The following is a 22695-nucleotide window of genomic DNA, read 5'->3' as shown; positions in this document are numbered from 1 at the left end:
GTGCATTGTGTAACTTTCCTGGTGGAGGGCCCGTCAAACTATTTTCTCCATGGATGTTGTTATTGCTTTGCTTTAGGACCCTCAATCAAAAAGTTACATAGTGCTCCTTGAACATATTGGTCTGTTTGTGTTGTAGATGAAAGATGAGAAGCCTGTGGGGGGCAGCGTTGAGTCCTCTGAGCCATCTCCATTTGCACCTCCAGCCAAACTGCAGAAGAAGGACCGTCCCATGACCTTCTCTCCCACTGAGGACACTTTCAAGGACACGGCCACTCTGGTCAAAGAGGACAGTGATGTATAACACTTGTCTGGACCATGGGAACAATAAAAAACACACACTTTGCACAGAATTTATTTTTTTATGCAGCCTGTGTACAAAACTCAAATTATTGTTGGAGAGAAATATGTTTCTATAAATGAGAGGTTTCTTGTATGACTGACTATGCCTTCGAATATGTCTTATGCCAATTTTTGTTTTTTTTGTGTCCTTTATTCTGATGTACTTTATGTATATCTTTGCACTGACGCTGCTCATAGATTTGTTAATATGTTGTATATTTGTAAATTTGAAGATGTAAGTTTGAAGTCCTGTTTCATATAGATTTATATGAATAGTTCTACTGAAATTTGTACAGTACTTATAATGAAGTTGCCATGAAGAAATCTAGATACATTTTTTTTGCATAAAACGTTTATCTATACATATATATATATATATATATATATACCTCATATCAGGGCTTAAAAATCACTAACTGTTCATATTGACATTTACTCTGGCCAAAAATACTTGAATGTTTTGCATTAAAAAAAAAACAAATTTACATATATGTTTGTTAAAAAAAAAAAAACATTGTTAAAAGTTCATTTTTAGATGTTTTTGCAATGATTGTTTTGTATCTGAATAAGAACAACTCTCTGATCATCCCAGAATTATTCCATTTGTAAATCGCTGCTGCTGAAACTGAATGAATAAATTTCTTATTTTGTATAGTAGTTTGAACTTTTTACACATCATTACATGGAGTTAAAGGACAAAATGTCAACTTTTCACATGAGGTAAAAAGTATGAATCCCAAAGGTGGGGACTTGCAAGTCGTGACTTGGACTTGAGACAGACTTGTTTGACAGACTGTTTTTATCACTTGAGACTTGACTTGATAAAATGGACTAAGACTTGGGACTCGATTTGGATTTGTAGGTCAGTGACTTGGGACTTGACTCAGACTTGAGGCCTGTGACTTGAGAAGACTTGAGAACCACTTTTAAATCTGAATTTCTTCTATTCTGACCAATGATTCACTCTAAGATCTTGTCAAAACATTTAAAAAGGAAAAAAATTGCATTTCTACAACTCTTATTTACTCTATAAATACTCATACATAAATATACTATGACTTTTTAAGTACAATTTATCATAAAAGTCATGTAAATTGCAAAAATCTAATCTATATTTGGTATTTTGGTTTAAAGACTTGAAATGACTTGAAGCTCAAAGCAGACGACTTGGACTTATAAGCCAGTGACTCGAAACTTGACTTGGACTTTCTTGTCATTGACCTGGGACTTGAGGTCAAAGACTTGAGACTTACTTGAGACTTGTAAAACGATGACTTGGTCCCACCTCTGATGTATCTACTACTACTCCTAATACTACTACTGCAGTTATTATCACAACATATATTCTATTTCAAGGTATAGGCAACTTACACTAGTACTTTTACAGTACTTATTCTTAGACTTAAAGGTCCTATATTGCACAAAATTGATTCTTGTGAGCTTTTAATCATGTTAATATATTTTTTATTAGTCTGTCTACATCTACAAACCTCTAAATACTCTGTTCCACCTTGCGATGTCATAATGAGGTAGTTTTCAAGTTAACAGCTACATTTACCTTTAGTTCCGTAGAGATTGGCAATTTAAAAAAAAAAAAAAAAGATCCAAGTGATTCTAGTGAAGGTGTGTGGAGTTTAAAGACACAGTGGAAGCACTTTCTGACATCACAAGGTGGAACAGTGGAACAGAGCATTTTCTGTTTAGGAGAAGAACTCAGACTAAATATGTGGGGTTTATGAGTTAAATGTGTGTGACTGAAACCAAACATAAATCCAGGTCTGTTTGTGATGAAGAAACAACATTATAAAATTGTGTAATATGGGTTGATTAAAATACAACTAGTACAAGTAGAATATTTATTTTATTCAGGAACTTAAACACTTTCCTGCCTTGTTTGCTTCCACTGTCACTTTTTCATAAACCTTTGGGCGCAGGAACAAGTACTTTAACCACAAAATCTGCCATAAAAGATGGGAGGTAGGACAGAGGAATCCAGACGAACTTTGCATCCCAGCCTGCCCCATATCTGGTCCTAGGGTAGTACGCAGTCAGGGCGTGCTCCATACAGTTAGTCACTTTAGAGAGGTCTGAACTACAAAGGAGGTCCAAAGTGAAGTCCTGGGATTTTGAATCTAAAATGGAAGACAAAAATATTCAATAAAGCTAAATATGTAGGATGTGTGTGGATGAAACAAAACACAACTCCAGGTCTGTTTATGATGAACTACATTATAACAACTCAAAAAAATAGCGTAATATGGGCCATTTAAAGATGCACCCTTTAACTTTTCTGTTGAAGGGTCTGTCATTTATTTATATATAATAATTCTTTTAAGTCCCTCCTAAAGACTCACTTTTTCCTTGGCTTTTAACTTAGTTTGAAGTTGTTTTGTGTTCTCTTTAATCTGTGTGCAGTATTTTTGTCGACTGTTTTTCAAGTAAAGTAAAGTTGTAAAGTAAAATGAAGTTAAGTTGTTAAGTAAAATTGTTAAGTAAAGTGAAGTAAAGTTGTAAAATAAAGTGAAGTAAAGTTGTTAAGTAAAATTAAGTATAGTTGCAAAGTGAAGTAAAGTTGTTAAGTAAAATTGTTAAGTATAGTGATGTAAAATTGTGAAGAAAAGTGAAGTAAAGTTATAAAGTAAAGTGAAATAAAGTTGTACAGTAAAGTGAAGTAAATTTGTAAAGTTAAGTTAAATAAATTGGTGAAGTGAAGTAAAGTTGTACAGTAAAGTGAAGTAAAGATGTAAAGTAAAATGAAGTAAAGTTGTACAGTAAAGTGAAGTAAAGTTGTAAAGTAAAGTGAAATAAATTGGTAAAGTGAAGTAAATTTGTAAAGTAAAGTGAAATCAATTGGTAAAGTGAAGTAAAGTTGTAAAGTGAAGTAAATTGGTAAAGTTGTAAAGTGAAGTAAAATTGTCAAGTGAAGTAAACTTGTAAAGTAAAGAGAAGTTAAATTGGTAAAGTTGTAAAGTGAAGTAAAATTGTAAAGTGAAGTAAAGTTGTAAAGTGAAGTACATTTGTAAAGTAAAGTGAAGTAAATTGGTAAAGTTGAAAAGTGAAGTAAAGTTGTAAAGTAAAGTGAATTTAAGTTGTAAAGTAAAGTTGTAAAGTAAAGTGAAGTTGTAAAGAGAAGTAAAGTTGTAAAATGAAGTAAAGTTGTAAAGTGAAGTAAAGTTGTAAAGTGAAGTGAAGTAAAGTTGTAAAGTAAATTGAAGTAAATTGTAAAGTAAAGTGAAGTGAAGTGAAGTTGTTAAATAAAGTGAAGTAATATTGAAAAGAAATAAAACTGAGCTGATTATCTCTATGGAGACAGGGTCAAGTTGCATTTCAGATCTGGGGAGAAGCGAGCCCACTCATAATAAGAATCCAAAATTTTAGGTCAGTAAAATCCATGTAATTGAGCAAATGCAAGATGGATGTGTTTAATGCCCTACCGGGACATTCCAGATAAGGCAGTAGCATGGTGGACCCTCCATCAGAAAAGTTACACAGTGCACCTTTAATCATTTGTAGACAGTTTTGCTTACATCTTTGCATGTAATCTTCCCCATAGCTGTCCTTGACTTCTTGTGGCAGGCGATTCCACAGTCTTTGGACATCACTCTTAATAGCTTCGGAACTGGTCACAGCGGTTTTGAAAAATCCTGGCTCAATAATGCTCACTTTTATGCCGAAGTGATGCATATCTAACCTGGAAAAGAAAACATTTTAAAATTTCTGGTTTATGTATCGCCGCCACGGTGACTGAAATCATTACAGAACATGTTTAAAATCCCAAAAAGCTAATATGAGCTCAGAGATACGGACATGTTTATAAAAAAAGAAAATCAGAACAAACATTATGAAATTGTTTATATCTTTTAAAGGGGTGGGCCTCTGGAACAATTGTACAGAAAACCTTAAATTTTGCACCACTGACTTCCACTGGTGGAGGGTCTGTCAAATGCTTGTCTTCATTGCTTTGTCTGGAATGTCTCACAGTATGACATTAAACCTTTTTATCTTCATACAGATCAAACCAGACCAAGTTACAGGTCAGATCTGCGAAGAGGTAACCCCACCCACAGTCAGAATGCCTGCTTTTTAAGGTATTTTTGAGCTATAAAACCACCTGTAATTTGATAAATGTAAGGTAGAGCTGTTTAATGTCATACTGTGAAACATTCTAGGCGAAGCAATGACATATCCATAGAAACAAGACGGTGGTGGACCCTCCACCAGAGAAGTTACACAATATAATGCACATTTAAATATGACGGTTTGTGGAATAATGTCAGAATATACCTGTGATTAAACTAAATAAATAAGTCATAGTTTGGGTACCTGAGACTGTCAGAAAAAGCCTCCACACCGTACTTGGACAGACAGTACCCTCCTCCTATGAGAGACAGTCGGCCAAAAATGCTGGCCACGTTGACCACTCTGCCCTTGGCCTTTTTCAGGAGGGGCAGAAAGTGAAGAGTTACATCAATAACACCCAAAAGATTCACATCCAGAATCTTGGTGAAATCCTCGAGCTTCATCCACTCGGTTGGACCAGCGGGGATGGAAATACCGGCATTATTGACCAGACCCCACAGACCTGTGCACAGAATATAAAATTTTACTTGAGAATTACACAGAATATAAAATACAGACATGTGTACAGAATCTATGTATATTATGCAAAATGTAAAATGTGTGGATGCTTGAGATTAATATAGTGCATTTCATTATTATTATTTATTCAGTCCATAGTCTAAAATCCCAGGACGTCTTTTGATATTCTGAAGTGGTAAACTGCTTTCGTAGCCACAGCTGCCCTGGAATAAGAAGAAACAGCTTAACTTTGATGGTCTGTATGAGAAATCTTTATCTTAGGGCACCCCATTGTGGCCAGTTAATGTATTGCTCCAGTCACTAAGTACTATTCTGCAAAGTATGTGTGTTCTGCTCAGTACTTTTTAAAATCTATTTTCTAGATATTTACGGTTCTTCTGTTGACCTTGCATTAAAAAACCTTTAAGTAATGTTAAGTAATAAAATTAATTCATACGTTTCAATCCAGTGCGTCCCAGATGAAGGGTCGAGTCACTAGTCAGTGCCGTCAATGTAAGACAAAACATGTTTTTTTCACTCAAATTACTTAAATAAATTAAAGGTGCACTATGTAACTTTTAAGATGGTGGTGTAACTTGCTTGTCTCCATGGAGATCTTATTTCTTTGCCTGGAAAGTTCCACAGTATGGCATTAAACATATCCCCCTTGTTTTCATTCAATCACAGGTGTTTATAGCTCATAAATACCTTAAAAACATGATTTTTTTTACCATGTGCAGGCTTGCTTCTCCAAGTTTATGTCCATAATGTGTTATAATTATGGAAAAACAGAAATATCTCCATAGAAACAAGCAGGTGACAGACCCTTCACCAGAAAAATTACACAGTTCACCTTTAAATGAAATACAAAATCTATAGGTTGTATATATTTTACACAATCCCCCACAATCAGGCCAGTTTAGAGACATTTTCAGTTGTTTTCTCTATAAAATGTGGTGTTATGTACAATGTTCTGTTAGTGAAATTATTTGTGAAAGTAGCTTTGACTTATTTCTGGGAGCACTACACATTTATGCCAGGAAAATTCGGTATCTCCTTTACTGTCCAAATAAGAAAGCATGTTAATCCCACATGACAAAACAAATTCTCACATGTAAATTGCGGTCTCTGGGAACCGACGTTTTCTGTAATAAATGAGGTATGCTCTAGAATCAGTAGGAGGATGATGTGTTGGTGATGGGGTGGTCCAGGTTTGCCTTTATCTTAACGGTGCTTCACTCGGACTGGCACCCTATCGGAGCGAGTACCCCCCTGCAGTCAGTGGTGGAAGAAGTACTCCATTTTTGTTACTTAAGTAAAAGTACAGATACCGGTGCAGAAAAATACTCAAGTAAAAGTAAAAATATCACATGAAAAATCCACTTAAGTAAAAGTATTAAAGTTCCCAGTAAAAAATGTAGTCTACTTTAAGAGAAAAAAGTAAAAGTAAGCCTATTTCATGCAGATTTTGAGGTCTTCAGATGTACTGATTTATACAGATTTACGCTCAGTTTTCTTCAACAGAAACAACTGAATAAATATTTTTTTCTAGCTGTTTTAATTTGTATATTTTGGTTGCTCAAATTAGAAATTTGTTCAAACAAACTCTAAGCCTTTTCAGTAGGCCTCAGACAGTAATGAAAATACTTTTACTTTTCAGTTCTTTTCAAAAATGTAGTAGAGTAGAAAAAACACTTAAGTAAAATACAGATTAAAAACATGCTTACTTAAAGGGTCTGTCACCTGCTTGTTTCCATGGAGATACTGCTTTGTCTAGAATGTTCCAGAGGGGGGACCAAGTCGTTGTTTTGCAAGTCTGAAGTAAGTCTCAAGTCTTTGACCTCAAGTCCGAGTCAAGTCCCAAGTCAAAGACAGGCAAGTCCAAGTCAGGTCACTGGCCCATAAGTCCAAGTCAAGTCTAAGTCCAAGTCATTTCACGTCTTTAAAACGAAATACCAAATATATCTTACAGTTTAGCAATTTATATGACTTTGAAACTAAATTATACTTAGAAAGTCATGGAATATTTATACACAAGTATTTACATAAGAGCTGTAGAAATGCAAATTTTTCTTTTTAAATGTTTTGACAAGATCTTATTATGAATCATTACAGTCAGAACAGAAAGAATTCAGATTTAAAAATGGAGTTATTTTGTCTGCACTGAAATGGGAGGATCATGTTCTTTGTAGTTCCCTCTGTTTTACTTTATTGTTCTGTATATTACTGTAGTACATTTGATGATACTACATCACAGTACTTCAGTTACATCCAAAGTAACAAACTGAAGTGGGATAGGCATGTTCCAGTTTGTTCCTGTAAAATTAAGCACAGCATTTATCAAGTGTAACGAGAAAAGTATATTCTAAAAACATATATTTTTTTAGGAGAAGCATCAGGTCTTCTCAAGTCACAGGCTTTAATTCTGAGTCAAGTCCCAAGTCATTGAGCTTCAAGTCCAAGTCGAGTCCCAAGTCCATTTTATCAAGTCAAATCTCAAGTCCTAAAAATAGTGACTCAATTCTGGCTTGGGTCCAAGTCATGACTTGCAAGTCCTACCTCTGGAATGTTCCACAGTAGAGATTAAATCTATCTATCATGTGGGAGACAACTATACATTACAGGTCAGATCTATGGAGAAGCATCCCTATTTGCAGTGAGAAGCAACAGAAACACCCATAATGAACAAATGCTAGATGAATGTTTAATGTCATACCATGGAACATTTCAGGCAAAGCAATAACATCTCCATGGAGACAAGCAGGTAGCACACCTTCCACCGGAAAAGTAGCGCAGTGCACCACTTTTCTACTTTTACTTTGTAACTTTCCACCACTGCCTGCAGTCCATCCACCTGCCCACACCTCCTCCCCTCGTCCCCGCCCACCTCACCTCTAGATCCGACCTCTGAACTCACAAACTCCACAGCCTTCTTGATGCTCGCGCTGTCTGCAACGTTCAGCGGCACCGTCTTGAGTCTGGAGGAGGTGACGGCTGACAAATCCACCGCACCCTTCTCCGTGAAACAGGCGGCGATCACAGGGATGCCCTTAGCGTCCAGCTGCCGGGCCAGGAGGTTCCCAAAGCCACTGTCGCAGCCCGTGATCAGCACATGTCTCTGGGTGAGCTGATCCACTTTAAAGGAGTCGCGGATGAAGCGCAAGACTAAGAAGGTGATGGTCAGGAAGGTAAGGGAGGACAGTAGCAGGTGAGACTGGATTATCTGAATGAAAATATATAAGAATGATTCAAATCAATACACTGGAATACAATGAGATAAAGAGTATTTAACAGAAAATTAGCTGTAACTATGTGAAACTCTGTAGGTCATGTGACTAGGACGAGGCTGGTCCTATATTATGCAAAATTGTTAAAATGCTGTCACCTGATCAAAAACATACCTGGAGTTGTGTTTTATTTCATTTGCATGTTTTGAATAATCTTTTATTATTTGTCTGTCTACATTGCCTAAGCTCAAAATGCTCCGTTCCACATTGTGATGTCATGAAGTGGTAGTTTTATCTTTTATCTTTTGTCCAGTAGAGATCAGTAATTACATAATTTTATGAAATTTTCATGTTAAATAGTTTTAGGGCAGAGAGATTAAGAACTGATTCAAATTTCCCTGAAATTGGAGTTCATTTGTGCAAATGGGAAAAATTTGTAAAAATTTAAAATTTCTGAAATTCTGGACAGTTTTTGTTGCTTCACTGCTCAGAGGCAGTAAGATGTGCATGAAAAAATGTGATAACTTTTGATGTTCCACCCCTTGAGATAATGTGTACCAAAAAAAGAACCCTCTGGCCTTGTGCTCCTCACACAAGTCTATTGTTTATATCAATTCTAGTTTGCTATTTTACTGATTATTAACCCAGCCCAGTGTTGACCTGTTCTCGGACGAGATGTCTTATGTGTATCATCCAGGCGCCTTATGCCTCCCCGTGGGGTGCACTGTTATGACACACTTTGGGGACAGATGACACTCTGCCAGGCTCAGGTAGTTTTGTGATTGTGTGCACAATTGCTTCAATAAATCAGACTCCTTGGTTCAAGACAAGTTTTGGCTCTTTTTACTCTTTAATGTCTGCAGTCTAGAAATCCCACAACAAGGCTATATGTTGTATGATATTGTTGGTATTGATAGATATTGATATTATGAGAGGTCATATTTTTGACAATCATCAGCATGAGAGGGGAGTGAAGTGTGAGGAGAGACATTCAAGAAAAAAATATATACTGAGATTTTATAAATAAACATTTTAAACCTTTTCTTCTATGAAGGCTACAGGCCAAATGCTGTATGTATTTGTCACAGTGATTGAACTCCAGCCATCATGTCTCTTCTTATCTTTGTATGTAAATATTAGACTAGAGGAGCCATTGCGATCTTAATTACAATCTTTCTTTGTATTATACTTAAAATATATTTAAATCTAATAAAATATATTTAAATATATATTTTAATATAAGGTAAGAGGAACTGTAAACTGTATAAATTTGTTTTAACCAAATGTCCATTAAAGTCCATTAAGTCAACTGATCTGATTATAGCAAACATGAACAATTTGTTCCTGACCAGGTTAAATTTAGGAAGGAACAGGAAATACTAACTTTTTTTTTTTTTTTAAACACTCACCTCTAAAAAATCCATTTAAAAACCTGGTGAAGAAAAAACAAAGCAATTACAATTTATAATTGTACAAATGTGTCAAATGTGTACAAATGTTAGAACATCCAGCAGGGGGCATCATGACAAATGAAAGTGCCAACAACAAAGCTTGTAAAACAAAACAAACTTGTTTGTTTATTGTTTCTTAAGAGCTGTCCAAACTTATTTTGCTTGATATCAGTGGTGGAGCGTAACAAAGTACAAGTACTTAAGGAATATACATTTTTATTATGGTCTGAGACTTATTGAAAAGGCTGAGGGGTTTTAATTTGATCAAGTTCATAATTCAAAAAGTAAAAACTACAAACTAAATTGTTCCTGTTGAACAAAGTCACTACATTTGGAGACTTATTAGACTTCAAAATCTGCACAGCATACCTCAGAAGTGAAATACCTGAGCAGATTTTTCCATGTGATACTTTAATTTATTTCGCTCTGGTATACTTTTACTTAAGTACTTCTTCCACCACTGCTTAATATGAATACAGAATTGTCACTTACTGCTTTTGATGTATTTTGATCTGCATGCAATGAGTACAAATCTGCGCTTCCGTGGTCTGGAGACGGCGGCTGTTCGTAGACTCGGCTCGTCTTTAGTTGATCTGGTGCCAAGGTCCACCACGACAGACAGTTGTGTAATTGCAAAAAAAAAAAAAAAAAAAAAAAAAAAAACACACACGACTACACAGACGACTACACACACGTCCTCTGATAAGTGCAGGAGCCTTTTCCTGGTTTGAACTGAGTGTGAATGAGGTGAGTAAATGAAATGAAATAAAACAAATGCAATCAAGGAAGCAGTAAACATGTCACATCTTGCAACGAAGTTAAGACATGCCCTGAGAATTAAATCAAACCACAGCGATAAGTATGGTGCTTTATGTTATATTTTATTGCAAAAGATTCTCAAACAGGGCTATAAAATGAAAAGTTCACAGAGCGATTGCCTTTTGAAAAATTATACAAATGTAATAAAACATGTAATAACATTTTGTTACTGATACTCTGTATTATACAGTTCACCAAGTACACCGGGTCCCAGACTGGTGGTAAACAAACTTCTGCCTCAAACGTCCAGAGTGTCCTGCCTCTCTATACAACTCTAGCACACATTAGCAGAGGTGTGACCAAGTCGTTCTTTTGCAAGTCTCAAGTCTGTCACCTCAAGTCCGAGTCAAGTCCCAGGTCAAATACAGGCAAGTCCAAGTCGAGTCTCGAGTCACTGGCCCATAAATCCAAGTCAAGTCCAAGTCGTCTGCTTTGAGTTTCAAGTCATTTCCAAGTCTTTAAACCAAAATACCAAATATAGCTTAGATCTTTGCAATTTATATGCATTTTAAACTGAATTGTACTTAAAAAAATCACAGAATTTTTATATATGAGTATTTATAGAGTACATAAGAGCTGTAGAAATGTAATTTTTTCATTTTTGACAAGATCTTGTGTGAATCAATACAGTCAGAATAGAAAGAATTCAGATTTAAAAGTGCTTCTCAAGTCTTCTCAAGTCACAGGCCTAAGTCGTAAGTCATTGACCTTCAAGTCCAAGTCGAGTCCAAAGTCTTAGTCCATTTTATCAAGTCAAGTCTCAAATCCTAAAAATAGTGACTCAAGTCTGACTCAAGTCCAAGTCACGACTTGCAAGTCCCCACCTCTGCTCATTAGGACAACACTTTCCCTAACAGTAGACATGGTACAAATATTCAAATCTGGCGTCACAACTATTATATGTTTAAAATAATTGCGATTTAAAATAATATCATGGTAATTATTAAAGTGTCTGACAGTTTAAAAATGTTATGCATATGATGAGTGAGTGGTGGTGAGTCAGAACTAAACACGGGGAGTCAGTGTTTCAAATTCATGGAGCTAAAACCTGCAACAGTCTCCCTGAAGATGTGAGACAGTCCTCCACTTTGATGCTGCTAAAATCCAGGCTCAAAACAGTTCTGCTTATCTAAATAAATAGATTAATTAATTATTCATTGCATTTATATAGTGCCTTTAAATACAGCCAAAGCACTTTTACAGCATTATTGTTACTCACTCTACAATCTGTAGTGGTAAGCTACTATTATAGCCACACCTGCCCTGGAGCAGACTGACAGAGGTGAGGCTGCCAATCTGCGCCATCGGCCCTTCTGACCACCACAAAGACTCACGCACTCTCCACTTTCTTACAAGGCAATGCAGGTGCAGCTGTGCATATGACTGAAAGATTTTCATTCTGCACTCTTCTCTCTTATTTAATGCCTCTCTTTTTTAATTTTATGATGATTATTTATATGTACTTTTTATTTGTATTGTGATTTTAACATACTTCTTATTCTGTAAAGCACTTTCAATTACTTTGTGAATATTATTTTCCTATACAAGTAAACCTGCCTTGCCTTTTACTGTGTTTACTTATGTTTGAATCATATATTCATTCTTATATTCCATTTTATCTTTTGGATGATTCTCAGATTTGAACTTAATTTGGTGCATTAATGCCTGTTGTAAATATAAATTATAGTTTTACACTAATCAAGAAGGAAGAAAAGTTGAAAAGTATGTTAAAAACTACAGAAAGTAGCGTTAAATTTTCATCACATTGGAAGAATTCTGTCCAAAAGTTCAGGTCTATTTACTTTATTTTACTTACAAAACATTTTTCTGCTACTTTTAAGCATTATTTCAACAAAATTAAGGTGTTTTCTTACATTTTATTCATCAAATAACAATCTCTGCGTACAAAAGGAGAATTTTGACCCATGGTACAATATGGTTACAAAATAACAGTTATGAAATTCCCTAGCTTTTTCATGATTTCCAAACACTTTGAACTTCAAAAACTGGAAAAAGAAAAGGTAATTTAAGATTACTAAAGATTAAACTTAACTGTGTTTTAGTGAGTGTAGTTCAACCTTAAGCACTTTGGGGCAGTAATGTTTTTAAATGTGCTAGATAAACAAACATTGATCTTGACCCTTGACCTAATCTAAATATGATCCTTTATTGCTGTATACCTCTTGAGAAATATATTAAGTTTTAAAATTTGTCAGGCCAAAGAATACACGTAATCAACCTTTGTATACAGCGGCAGCATGTGCATTCTTGCAGTGAGTGACAAAAAGGCGTGGTCCATAATTATGTGTCAAGAAGTAAGTTTGGCAAGTAAGTACGCCAAAATAGGTGTGGCGTTTTATTGTAAAGTATGATTTTACGTGTTTTATTGCACAGACGAGATTTTGAGCTTGATGCGGTTTCTGCTGAACCACCAGTCTGTGAGGCAGGAGGGCATGTAGGACAGAGGCAGCCACAGCATCTTGGTGTCATAGCCAGGGGAGTAGCGCTTGCGAGGGTGGACAGCCGAGATGGCGTGCTCCATACAGCTGACCACTTTCATCAGGTCTGGGTCAAGGATCTGAGCAAGTCGTTTATTCATTAGTGCAAGTGCTGTATGGAAACAAATAAACACATTTACAGCAGGCGTCAACAACCTCCGGGCAGCGGGTCATTTGGTACCAGGCCACGAAAGCTCAAACCCCCCCCTCCCATATGCATAAAACAGGACTAAACCGGGTCTAAACCGGGTCTAAACCAGGACTAAACCCAGGACTAAAACCAGGTCTAAGCCAGGTCTAAACCAGCACTAAAACAGGTCTAAAACAGGATTAAACCAAGATTAAACCAGGACTAAACCAGGACTAAACCAGCACTAAAACCAGCACTAAAACCAGTACTAAAACCAGCACTAAAACCAGCACTAAAACCAGGACTAAAACCAGGACTAAAACCAGAACTAAAACCAGAACTAAACCAAATTTAAAACTGCATTAAAACAGGATTAAACCAGGAGTAAACCAAGTCTAAACCAGGTCTAAACCAGGACTAAATCAGGTCTAAGTCAGGTCTAAACCATGATTAAAACAGGATTTAACCAGAACTAAACCAGGACTCAAACAGGATTTAACCAGCACTAAACCAGGACTACACCAGGACTAAACCAGGTCTAAACCACGTCTAAGTCAGGTCTAAGTCGGGTCTAAACCATGATTAAAACAGGATTTAACCAGAACTAAACCAGAACTAAACCAGGACTCAAACAGGATTTAACAAGCATGTTACGGCCCCAGGCCTTAGTTGTAATATTTCTGCAGAGTTCTCTTGATTCCTGCTGCAGGAGTCCTGGTCTGTGATTGGTGGGGCAAGTCGACGCCCACCTCACCTGCAGCCACCTCCCCCTATTTAAGGAGATTGCCAGCACCTGTTTGGGGCTGCTGGCCTTGGTGGCCAGTATGCCATTTTGTTTTGTGTTTGTGTGTTTAGTCTAGTTCTGTTTTGTGCCTTTTTTGATTTGGTCACTCGATTCTGTTTGTGGGCTTATGTGGTTTAATTTGGGGAACTTGTGTTTTAGTTTAGTGTGTGTCCCTAAGTTTTACCACTCGTTTTTGTGTAAGCCTGCGTGACCCCTTTTCTGGCACAAAACTCTGTTTATTCTGTTGTTCTGTTTCTTAGTTTAGGTTGTTTTCTGTATATTTTTAGTGTTTTGTTAATTTACCTTTACATTCCTGTTAATTAAACACTACTTAATTTATTCCATTTTACATCTTGGTTTTATTTTTGTTACTTCCCTCACCCTAAACGAGCTGGGTCGTAACAAAGCACTAAACCAGGACTAAACCAGGACTAAACCAGGACTAAACCAGGACTAAACCAGGACTAAACCAGGACTAAACCAGGTCGCACCACTGCAGTTCCTGGTCCGTGAAATATTGTCAGACATAAAAACAATCCATGGCTCTAAAAAGGTTGAGGACCACTGATTTACAGGAAGCGTATAATCCATGCACATTTACTCCTTTGTTTTAAATTTAAATGTGCATTGAGTAACTTTTCTGGTGAGGGGTCCGTCAAATTCTTTTCTCCGTGGAGATGTTAGTGCTTTGTCTGGAATGTTTCACAGTATGGCATTAAACATTTCTATCTTCATGGAGACTAAACCAGATCAAGTTACAGGTCAGATCTGTGACGAGGCAACTCCGCTCACAGTCAGAAGTCATCGGCATGTTCTGTAGTTGTCGGTGTTTTTCAGCTTTAAAACCACTAATTGAATAAATGTAAGGTAGAGCTGTTTAACATCATACTGGGGAACATTCCAGGCAGAGCAATTACATATCCATAGAAACAAGCAGGTGACGGACTCTCAACCAAAACGTTACATAGCACATGTTTAAATGTCTCTCTATTTTTAAGGATTTGAGAAGTATTGTGATTGGACGTGTAGCTGACACTTTTATCCCACCATGTCTCCTACATGAATATAATGCACCATGTTATTTTCATTCATTACTGAACATGTATTTGTTTCAAGCAGCTAATCAAGTGGGACTAATTAGAACACTGAAAGCAGAGTTAAATACTGATGACAGATTTAACGTACCCTCAACCAAAAAAGTTACACAATGCACCTTTAACATTAATAGACACTAAAGCAGTCATTTCTGATGGTAAACACAAACATTACCACAGCATTCTGTCTAAATAAAGCCTTGAATATTTGGCATGACTTACCTTTATCCTTGAAATCATGTCCATAGTCGTCCTTAACATCTTGGGGCAGTTTGTTCCAAAGCTTGGTCAAGCTAGCTTCCATGAGGTCTTCGTTTGCGGCATTAGTTCGGAAGAATCCTGGTTCCAAACAGCACACAGTCACCCCAAATGGAGACATGTTTACTCTGCAAGACAAAATTAATTAGTCTTCAGTTTTGTTAACAGTCAAAGAGCAGAGTATAGTCAGTGACCTTTGGTAGCTGTCCTTTTCTGAAGAGAAAGCCTAATTTATATACACACACATGCACATGCACGTGCACACACATACACAAGTGCACACATGCACACACACTAACAAACCTGCAGAGTGGTTCTGGTCACTGTTGGTGCCAATTATTGACCTTTACAAGGCTGAAAGAAAACAGCACAGAATGATCCGCTACGTATTTATCATCTTGGAAAAATATCAAAATGTGTGTTTTTTTTTTTTTTTTTTTCAAAATTTGGTCCTTTTATGATAAGAAAAGTAGTTTAAAGCGATAAAATTATAAAAAAACTGTTTACATCAAAATGTAGTGCAGAAGTGTCTGAAAAAAATGAGCCCCCCAAAAAATGTTATATTTAACAAAAAATATTCCTGGTCCCCTCCCTGGTCGTATGTGCACATATCAGAGAATGGCTTAATTGATCAGTTCAGACTCATCACATGACCTTAAGTAACTCTTAAATGTTTATCTAACCTCCGGTCTTGAGTAGCCTACAAATATTAATTAAACACAGTTTGCTTTGGTGAATAGTGATGTTATTTCCAGATATGGGTCAATGATATGGACAAGAATTTGCAAACCTTCAGAACAATTGTTTAATTAATAATTAATAAAAAATAATTAACTTAGATAACTTAGATAAAGCCAAATGCTCACAAAGGCCACATGAGTCCTGCTTTAACTTCAAACTCTTAATTCCAATCTTTAATATCAATTACTCCTCCTACTTACTAAAAATACTACACTACTGATCTAAAATGTAGCTGTTAACTTGAAATCTACCACGTTTGAGCATTTTGAGCTTCGGCAATCTAAACAATCTAATAATAAAAGGTGTGTGTGAAACAGAACACAACTCCAGGTTTTTGAGGAGTTAACAACTTTAGAACACGGCTTAAAGCTCACAAGAGTCAAGAGTTGTGCAATATGGACCTTACAGGACCTTAACCCCATAATAAATCACTACATTTAGCTTCATGCACTAATATTCTCACCTCAGACTGTCAGTGAAAGCCTCCACCCCGTATTTGGAGATGCTGTAAGGACCCCCGAACGGACTGATGCGCCCAAAGACACTGGACACGTTCACCACTCGACCTTTGGCCTTCTTTATCAGAGGCAGGATGCTCAGAGTAACACTAATGACCCCGTCCAGGTTAACAGCCAGCATGCCCCTGTAGTCTTCTATAGTTAACCAGTCAGTGGGCGCTGATGGATGAGTGACCCCCGCATTATTCACTACAGCCCAGAGTCCTGTAAAGAAATGGCAGATTACAATGTTGTAGTGTAGCATGTTGGTGGTTTGTATCATTCACACATGTTCAAATAATCCTGCATTATTAGTCTCATCTCCAAAACTCAAAATGCTCTGTTCCACCTTTTGATGTAATGTAGTGGTAGTTTAATTTAACAGCTACCTTTTACCTTAAGTTCAGTAGAGATTGGCAGTTCCATCCAAATACTGCTAGAGAACATTCTGTAGTTGCCAATGTCAACTGGACAAAAGGTACAAGGTAGCTGATGGTTGGAACAAGTGCATACACAGATATAGTAGTTTAACCTACCCTTATTTCCCACCAGACTCTTGATGTTGTCCGCTGCCTTGGCCACACTTGCAGCATCAGTGACGTCCAGCTGGAGAGTGGTCATTCGATCAGAGGTGATCTTCCTCAGCTCATCCTCTCCCTTCTCCGTGTAGCAGCCAGCAATAACGCGGTATCCCAGTGTGTCCAGGTGACGAGCCAGGAGGTTCCCAAAGCCACTGTCACAGCCCGTGATGTACACAAACCTGTCTCCTTTATTTGGGACTCTCTTCAGCTCCTTCAGCCAGCGGTAAATCAGGAACAGGGCCACCAGTCCAACAATGTACAGAAACATCTTTCTGACGCACAAAGAGATTGTCTTGAATTACAATGTGTTCGCTCAATTTTCAACACAAAAATATGAACTCCTATGGAGCCAGCCTGGCAAAAGAGTATTAAGCCAATGTTACAAGCATTATTGCAGCAATCAAGCTATGTGAGTCTACTGAGGCCCAAAACAGGGATTTGCTCTTTTTTTGTGTGTGTGTGTGTGTGTGTGTCCTTATCACTCAAAATCCTCTCAGTGGAGGCACTCTAAATGTTAATACTTGGCTCTTCTGTTTACGCTATTATGTAAATGTTTGAAAATTGAAAAAGTGGTCTAATTAGATTCAGAGCTATTGAGGCACACTGGTCTTTTATTGATACCCACACTGTATAATCTAAAACGTATTTCAGACCTGAATTTTTACATTGAATTAATACTTTTCACATAACTTAAACTGGGATTCAACAGATCTATTCAAGAAAAACAGCCTTCCTAATTTATTTATGTGAGTTGATGTAAAATACTAAAAATAGGAAAATGATCACTTGACATGATGATGTCAATGATCATTTTCCTATTTTTAGCATTTAGCAAATAAGTAATCCAAATGGAATTTGGGTCCGATAATGAAGATATTACTTGTCAGTGTAGCTGTGTCATTTGTGATCCTTGTTGGTTTAATAAAATGGAAATAGATTATTGCTAAGCATGGCTGAGACAAAGTTGGCATCTAGCCAGGTTTCCAACACTACAATAACACTAAATTTATTAAATTGTCTAAGATACTCTTTGATGTCGTTGTAATTTTATAAGTACTCCTGCTTTTCATCATTGTCTCATCAATAATGTATTCAGAGGCAACTAACTCTAACTGTAGCCTAGCCTATAGGATATAGCCGATGTATTATTATAGAAATTGCAGGGAATCCCAGAGACATAACAGGGGAGACCCAGGGTTTGCCCCTGACAACAATTTTAGTTTAAACAACTTCTTCACATGCCTCAACCCATTATTACTATCTCTAAACCAACAAAACCAACTTGGTTTGTGTTTGCCCCACATGTAGGTGACACACTGATCTATAGCGCAGCTAATCCAGTTTTCCTCCAGTGGGAGTCTACAGACTGTGATATTGAGATGTACTCACGTTGAGCGGACAGCGCTGCGGGTTGGAGAAGCTCGGTGCGGACAGAAGACAGTGTGCGCCTCACACTCACGCACAGCTGTGTCTGAAGTCCTGGATGAGCAGCGCTTCCACGAACATTATAAACTGTAATCACTGCGGCACAGGAGCGCCCTCTGCTGAATGAGTCTTATATGACCAGGATACATAAGTTCACTACTGGGCAATTTTTTACAGCGTATGAACGCGTATTGTGTATTACAGGCGGGTAGTAATTACACACGGGTGGGTCAGGACTAAACCAGGTCTAAACCAGGACTAATCTTGGATTTAAGAGAGAAAACGCCGAGCAGTTTGTCCGCAAAGCGCGATCGGGCAATTGCCGCGTTTAACTCCGTGAGATGCGGAGCTGAGCCGGTCCTTTCTCTTGCAGTCACCTCCAAGCCCGTCCTGACGGTTAGTGGGGCGGATATGTGACAAACATGTTCACTACTGGCAGAAAGCATAAAAATTGGTATATAGGGGTTTTAAGGTATGCTGATTCCAATAAAACTGGAAGCCACACTCGCAAACCAACGGTTCTGCTCAAAATCCAAGATGGCGTCCAAGATGGCCGCTGGGGTGTACAGACAGCATAACTTTTGAACCGTTCTGCCTAGAACATCATGCAGTACCACTTTTTATAGTAAATGAGACACAAGGAATCTATTTCTAAAGTTATTTTGATGATTAGAAGTTTATGAACTAAGTTATTTTGGATAATCAGGAAAATATAAACAAATCATTGTGTACACATGACAAGGTATAGCTATCAACGACTCATTCACGTAATTTTTTATTGTGAAAAAACAAATTGTTCTCTTTATATATTTTTTAATATCTCAATGTCTTTGGACACACTGACCACCACAAAAACACAGTTGGGTGCATCTCAAGCTGGCTTTGAAACATTTGCATCGTCCATGGCAGTTCTTTTTACAGTTACATTTCACAAGTTCGCGGACACATTTTGATGCCTCTGGCATTGACGTCCATTTTGGAGACCACTGGTCATCTGATGATTTTTCCCAACCCCAATCTGATGGGCATGGCAGAGTTGGAGCAGCTGTATGTGCCTGACCCCAAATATGACCAGCTTGATAAGCTGCTCTTTGGACATGGAAATTCAAAGCATCCAGAGTTGGTGGGATGTTCTCCAATTGACGGTTTCCATAGGAAAACAATTGTTTTCGTGCTTCATTGACTCTGCTAAGTTGCGATGTTCGACTGTAGAGAACAACAACGAATCGCTCAATTTCATCCATATCTTTTTTTAAAATTTGGTCAGGTGCTTGTGATAAACAATGGAATATCATATCCAAGTGAGGCATGAGGCGCCACACCTCCCATGCAGTTTTCTTGCCTATCCCACACATCGCCGAGACATTATCACAGCCAGATATAGCATGGAGAAACAAGAGCCCCTTTGAGCGTATATCACCTAATTGATTTGCAATTTCATGCACGGCAATGAACCGGAACTTTGTTCCATGTCCAAAGGCAAGCCAGACCTCACAGTCAGGAAGACTACTTGCTGTGGCTATTGCCAGGACAAGGACATCCGTATCTGTAGCATGGATCATTATCTTTCTGTGACCATGTTGGTATGTGTGTGCCATGTGCAACATCATTCTGTAGTCAGCTTCCTCGTGTGTACACGGCTGGAGTTGTGACAAATCAACTTGACAAGGTGAGAGCACTTTATCTTCATAAGTTGTGACAAGTATCTTGGCTTCAGGAACCAAGGTGGAGTTGAGTGCAGCAGACAAGAACACAAACAAGCCTTTCTTGTTTGAATCAGTCCTCAATAAATTTGACCAGTTAGCTGGTAAACGTGTGTTATCAGCTACCCGAAGGGTGTCACCTTCACCACGACACTGACGAGCATATGCCTTGAGACTGTTGGGATGGTAGCAGTCCCACACTACATCCAGTCGCTTCACAGATTGTAATTGTCGCAGAACATGAGGAATAAACACTTGGCCAGCATAATCCTTAAAAGTCTTTACCAGAACAGTTGCTTTCTTAGGGTCCAGAACATGGATAAGTGCAGCTCCATCTATTATTCTTGCATTAACCTCAGGACTTTGCTGTGGACGTTCAACCAGAGCTTCAAGACAAGTGGTCAAATCAGATTTGGTTCCTTGGCGCATCATGTTGTTCTCTGCCAATGCTGGTGGCCATGCATGGTTCTCATGTTCGAAGAATGCATCTAGGTCTCCTTCCCTGGCCTGACATGATATATACATTCTTGAAAACAAATCCACATCACTTTTCATGTTTGCAAGCTTCATTTTGGATTTGGGTGTGGCTTTCTTTGATCCAGATTTAAACAGAGTCAAGTTGTTTCTTGCAATGGAGTCATAGAAAGATTTGCCATCATCTCCAAAACGTTCCTCCATAAATTGTTGGTAATGCTGCTTTCCAATGTCCTCAGCTGTCCTCACAGCATTTATCACATCACTGGACAGGACCACCTTTGTGTCTAATGTTATCAGCTCTGTACTTGTCTCCTGAAAGGGGTTTCCTGCATCCTGTATCACATCCACTAGGTGTTTTACATCTGATTGAAATGCCTTTTGTATGCTGGGAATTTGTTCATGATGGCGGCTGTCATTTCGAACCAACTTGTCTTGTTGAGCACCTTCCTGTAGCATACGTGCAGTTTCAGGACCAGCAACCATCCATCGTCGCAATGCTTGTTCATTCTCTGTGATCCCGATGACACCCCCATCACCTTTTACCATAGCATTCAGCTGTTCGTGAATCTGGTCATGTGCAAGTGCAGAAAATCTGTGTGAAGATTTCTGTGTTACAAAAGCGTCAGTTGTAAATTCTTGTCATTGCTATTTATAATGTTAAATCATTTATATGACTTCTAATCATCAAAATAACTTTAGAAATGGATTCCTCGTCTCTGATTTACTATAAAAAGTGGAATTGCATGATGTTCTGGGCCCAAAAGTGAAAAAGATATGTTGCCTTATGTCCCGGCGACCATCTTGGACGCCATCTTGGATTTTGAGCAGAACCGGTGGTCTTTGAGCATGGCTTCCGGTTTTATTGGATTCAGCATACCTTAAACCCCCTATACACAAAGTTTCATGCTTTCTGCCAGAAGTGAACAACTTGGACTTTTTTTTTGTCACATATCCGCCCCACTAGGTGAGTCCTGTTTCAGTTCTGGTTTAGTCCTAGTTCAGTCGTGGATTAGTCCTCCTCTTCAGTCCTGGAATCAGTCCTGGTTTAGTCTAGGTTCAGTCCATGGTGTAGGCAGCGCAAAAATTTGATATAATCTCGGGTTAAGGGGCAGGTGCGGTCCTGTACTGCGCGGGTGCGGTGTTGTACTGGGGGTCTCCAAAAATGAACCCGTGCGGGACTCTGCGCTGTTGGGCTCCATTCCGGAATAAATTAATCTTCAATTTGTTACATAAAGAAGGAGGAAAATAACACAAGGACGACAGCAGCAATAAGTTTTAAGAAGGAAGTAAAAAGGGTTGCACCTGTCCTGTCTAAGAAAAGTGTATAAAGTGTGTGCTGAGGGGTTTTACAGCCTTAACACAGATACACAGAATAATTGTAAAATATAAAGCAGACTACTTCGTGGATTTCACCTATCACGGGTTATTTTTAGAACGTAACCCCCACGATAAACGAGGGACCACTGTACTCTCACCTCCCAACCTGTGCACATGGACTCCCACTTGTCCCGACCGGGATGGAAAACGGAAATTTCTTAAATGCGCATTTGTGCTTCGGTATGTTGCAGGCTGACCAACTGTTTGTGTTTGCTCGCTCCTTCTGAGTCACAGACGCTACGAGAGACTCTCAGTTTAATGCCCCCAATGAACGGTACTGAAAACCCGGACATTTGCATCACTTTATTTAAAAAAAACCCGGACGCCCCGGACAGGACGCAAAATACGGACATGTCCGGGGAAAAACGGACGTTTGGTCACCCTACTGGTGTTACATAATAAAATATTATTAAAAAGGCTAGTGATAAACAGTTGTTGGTCTTCTTATGACGTGCATTTTAAAAAGGCTTAAGTTTAGTGCACTCATTCTTGACATTCTGTAAAGCCACAGCTGCCCTGGGCAGCGGGCACGCCTGTGCGCATTCTGAATACCTTGAATGTTGAATGTTGGAAAATCCTAAACAACATGAGAAGATGACAGAAGCGAGTCACTCTCTAAGTGCACAGGAGCTCAGCTTGTGTACACATCTTTGCAAAATAACTACTGATAGCTACTCAGATTAGCAAGACACACGAGCCAGGAGACATGTTCAATA

General features: G+C 38.1%; 3 protein-coding genes across 4 annotated transcripts in view; 1 reads left to right on the top strand and 2 right to left on the bottom strand.

The window, feature by feature from the left end:
* lrp2a (low density lipoprotein receptor-related protein 2a) overlaps nucleotides 1-301 on the top strand; it is a 72818-nt gene extending 72517 nt beyond the window's left edge. The window contains 1 exon segment of the mRNA XM_055149731.1: nucleotides 137-301. Within this exon segment, the coding sequence (XP_055005706.1) occupies nucleotides 137-301 (165 nt within the window).
* A 1880-nt stretch (nucleotides 302-2181) lies between these two features.
* Nucleotides 2182-10305, bottom strand: rdh1 (retinol dehydrogenase 1). Its single transcript, XM_020931845.2, has 6 exons — nucleotides 10088-10305; nucleotides 9554-9576; nucleotides 7810-8140; nucleotides 4663-4921; nucleotides 3867-4030; nucleotides 2182-2471 (listed from the first exon to the last, which is right to left on the bottom strand). Exons 2-6 carry the CDS (start codon nucleotides 9566-9568, stop codon nucleotides 2254-2256), a joined length of 987 nt encoding a protein of 328 aa, XP_020787504.1. The 5' UTR covers nucleotides 9569-9576; nucleotides 10088-10305; the 3' UTR covers nucleotides 2182-2253.
* Nucleotides 10306-12201: 1896 nt separating this feature from the next.
* Nucleotides 12202-18880, bottom strand: LOC110166540 (retinol dehydrogenase 7-like). Of its 2 annotated transcripts, none has more exons than XM_055153499.1 (5): nucleotides 18387-18880; nucleotides 16953-17269; nucleotides 16383-16641; nucleotides 15143-15306; nucleotides 12202-13024 (listed from the first exon to the last, which is right to left on the bottom strand). In XM_055153499.1, the coding sequence occupies exons 2-5, from the start codon at nucleotides 17263-17265 to the stop codon at nucleotides 12798-12800; spliced, it is 963 nt and encodes a 320-aa protein (XP_055009474.1). In that variant the 5' UTR covers nucleotides 17266-17269; nucleotides 18387-18880; the 3' UTR covers nucleotides 12202-12797. The 2 variants fall into 2 exon arrangements, with proteins under 2 accessions (XP_055009474.1, XP_020787454.2); XM_020931795.2 differs by having other exon boundaries at nucleotides 16953-17265.
* Between the last annotated feature and the right edge of the window lie 3815 nt (nucleotides 18881-22695).

This window comes from Boleophthalmus pectinirostris, unplaced genomic scaffold, assembly GCF_026225935.1.
Source record: "Boleophthalmus pectinirostris isolate CB_2022bp ecotype Guang Dong unplaced genomic scaffold, ASM2622593v1 HiC_scaffold_1, whole genome shotgun sequence".
Classification (NCBI taxonomy): Eukaryota; Metazoa; Chordata; class Actinopteri; order Gobiiformes; family Gobiidae; genus Boleophthalmus; species Boleophthalmus pectinirostris.
This window is presented reverse-complemented; position numbering and strand designations above follow the sequence as displayed.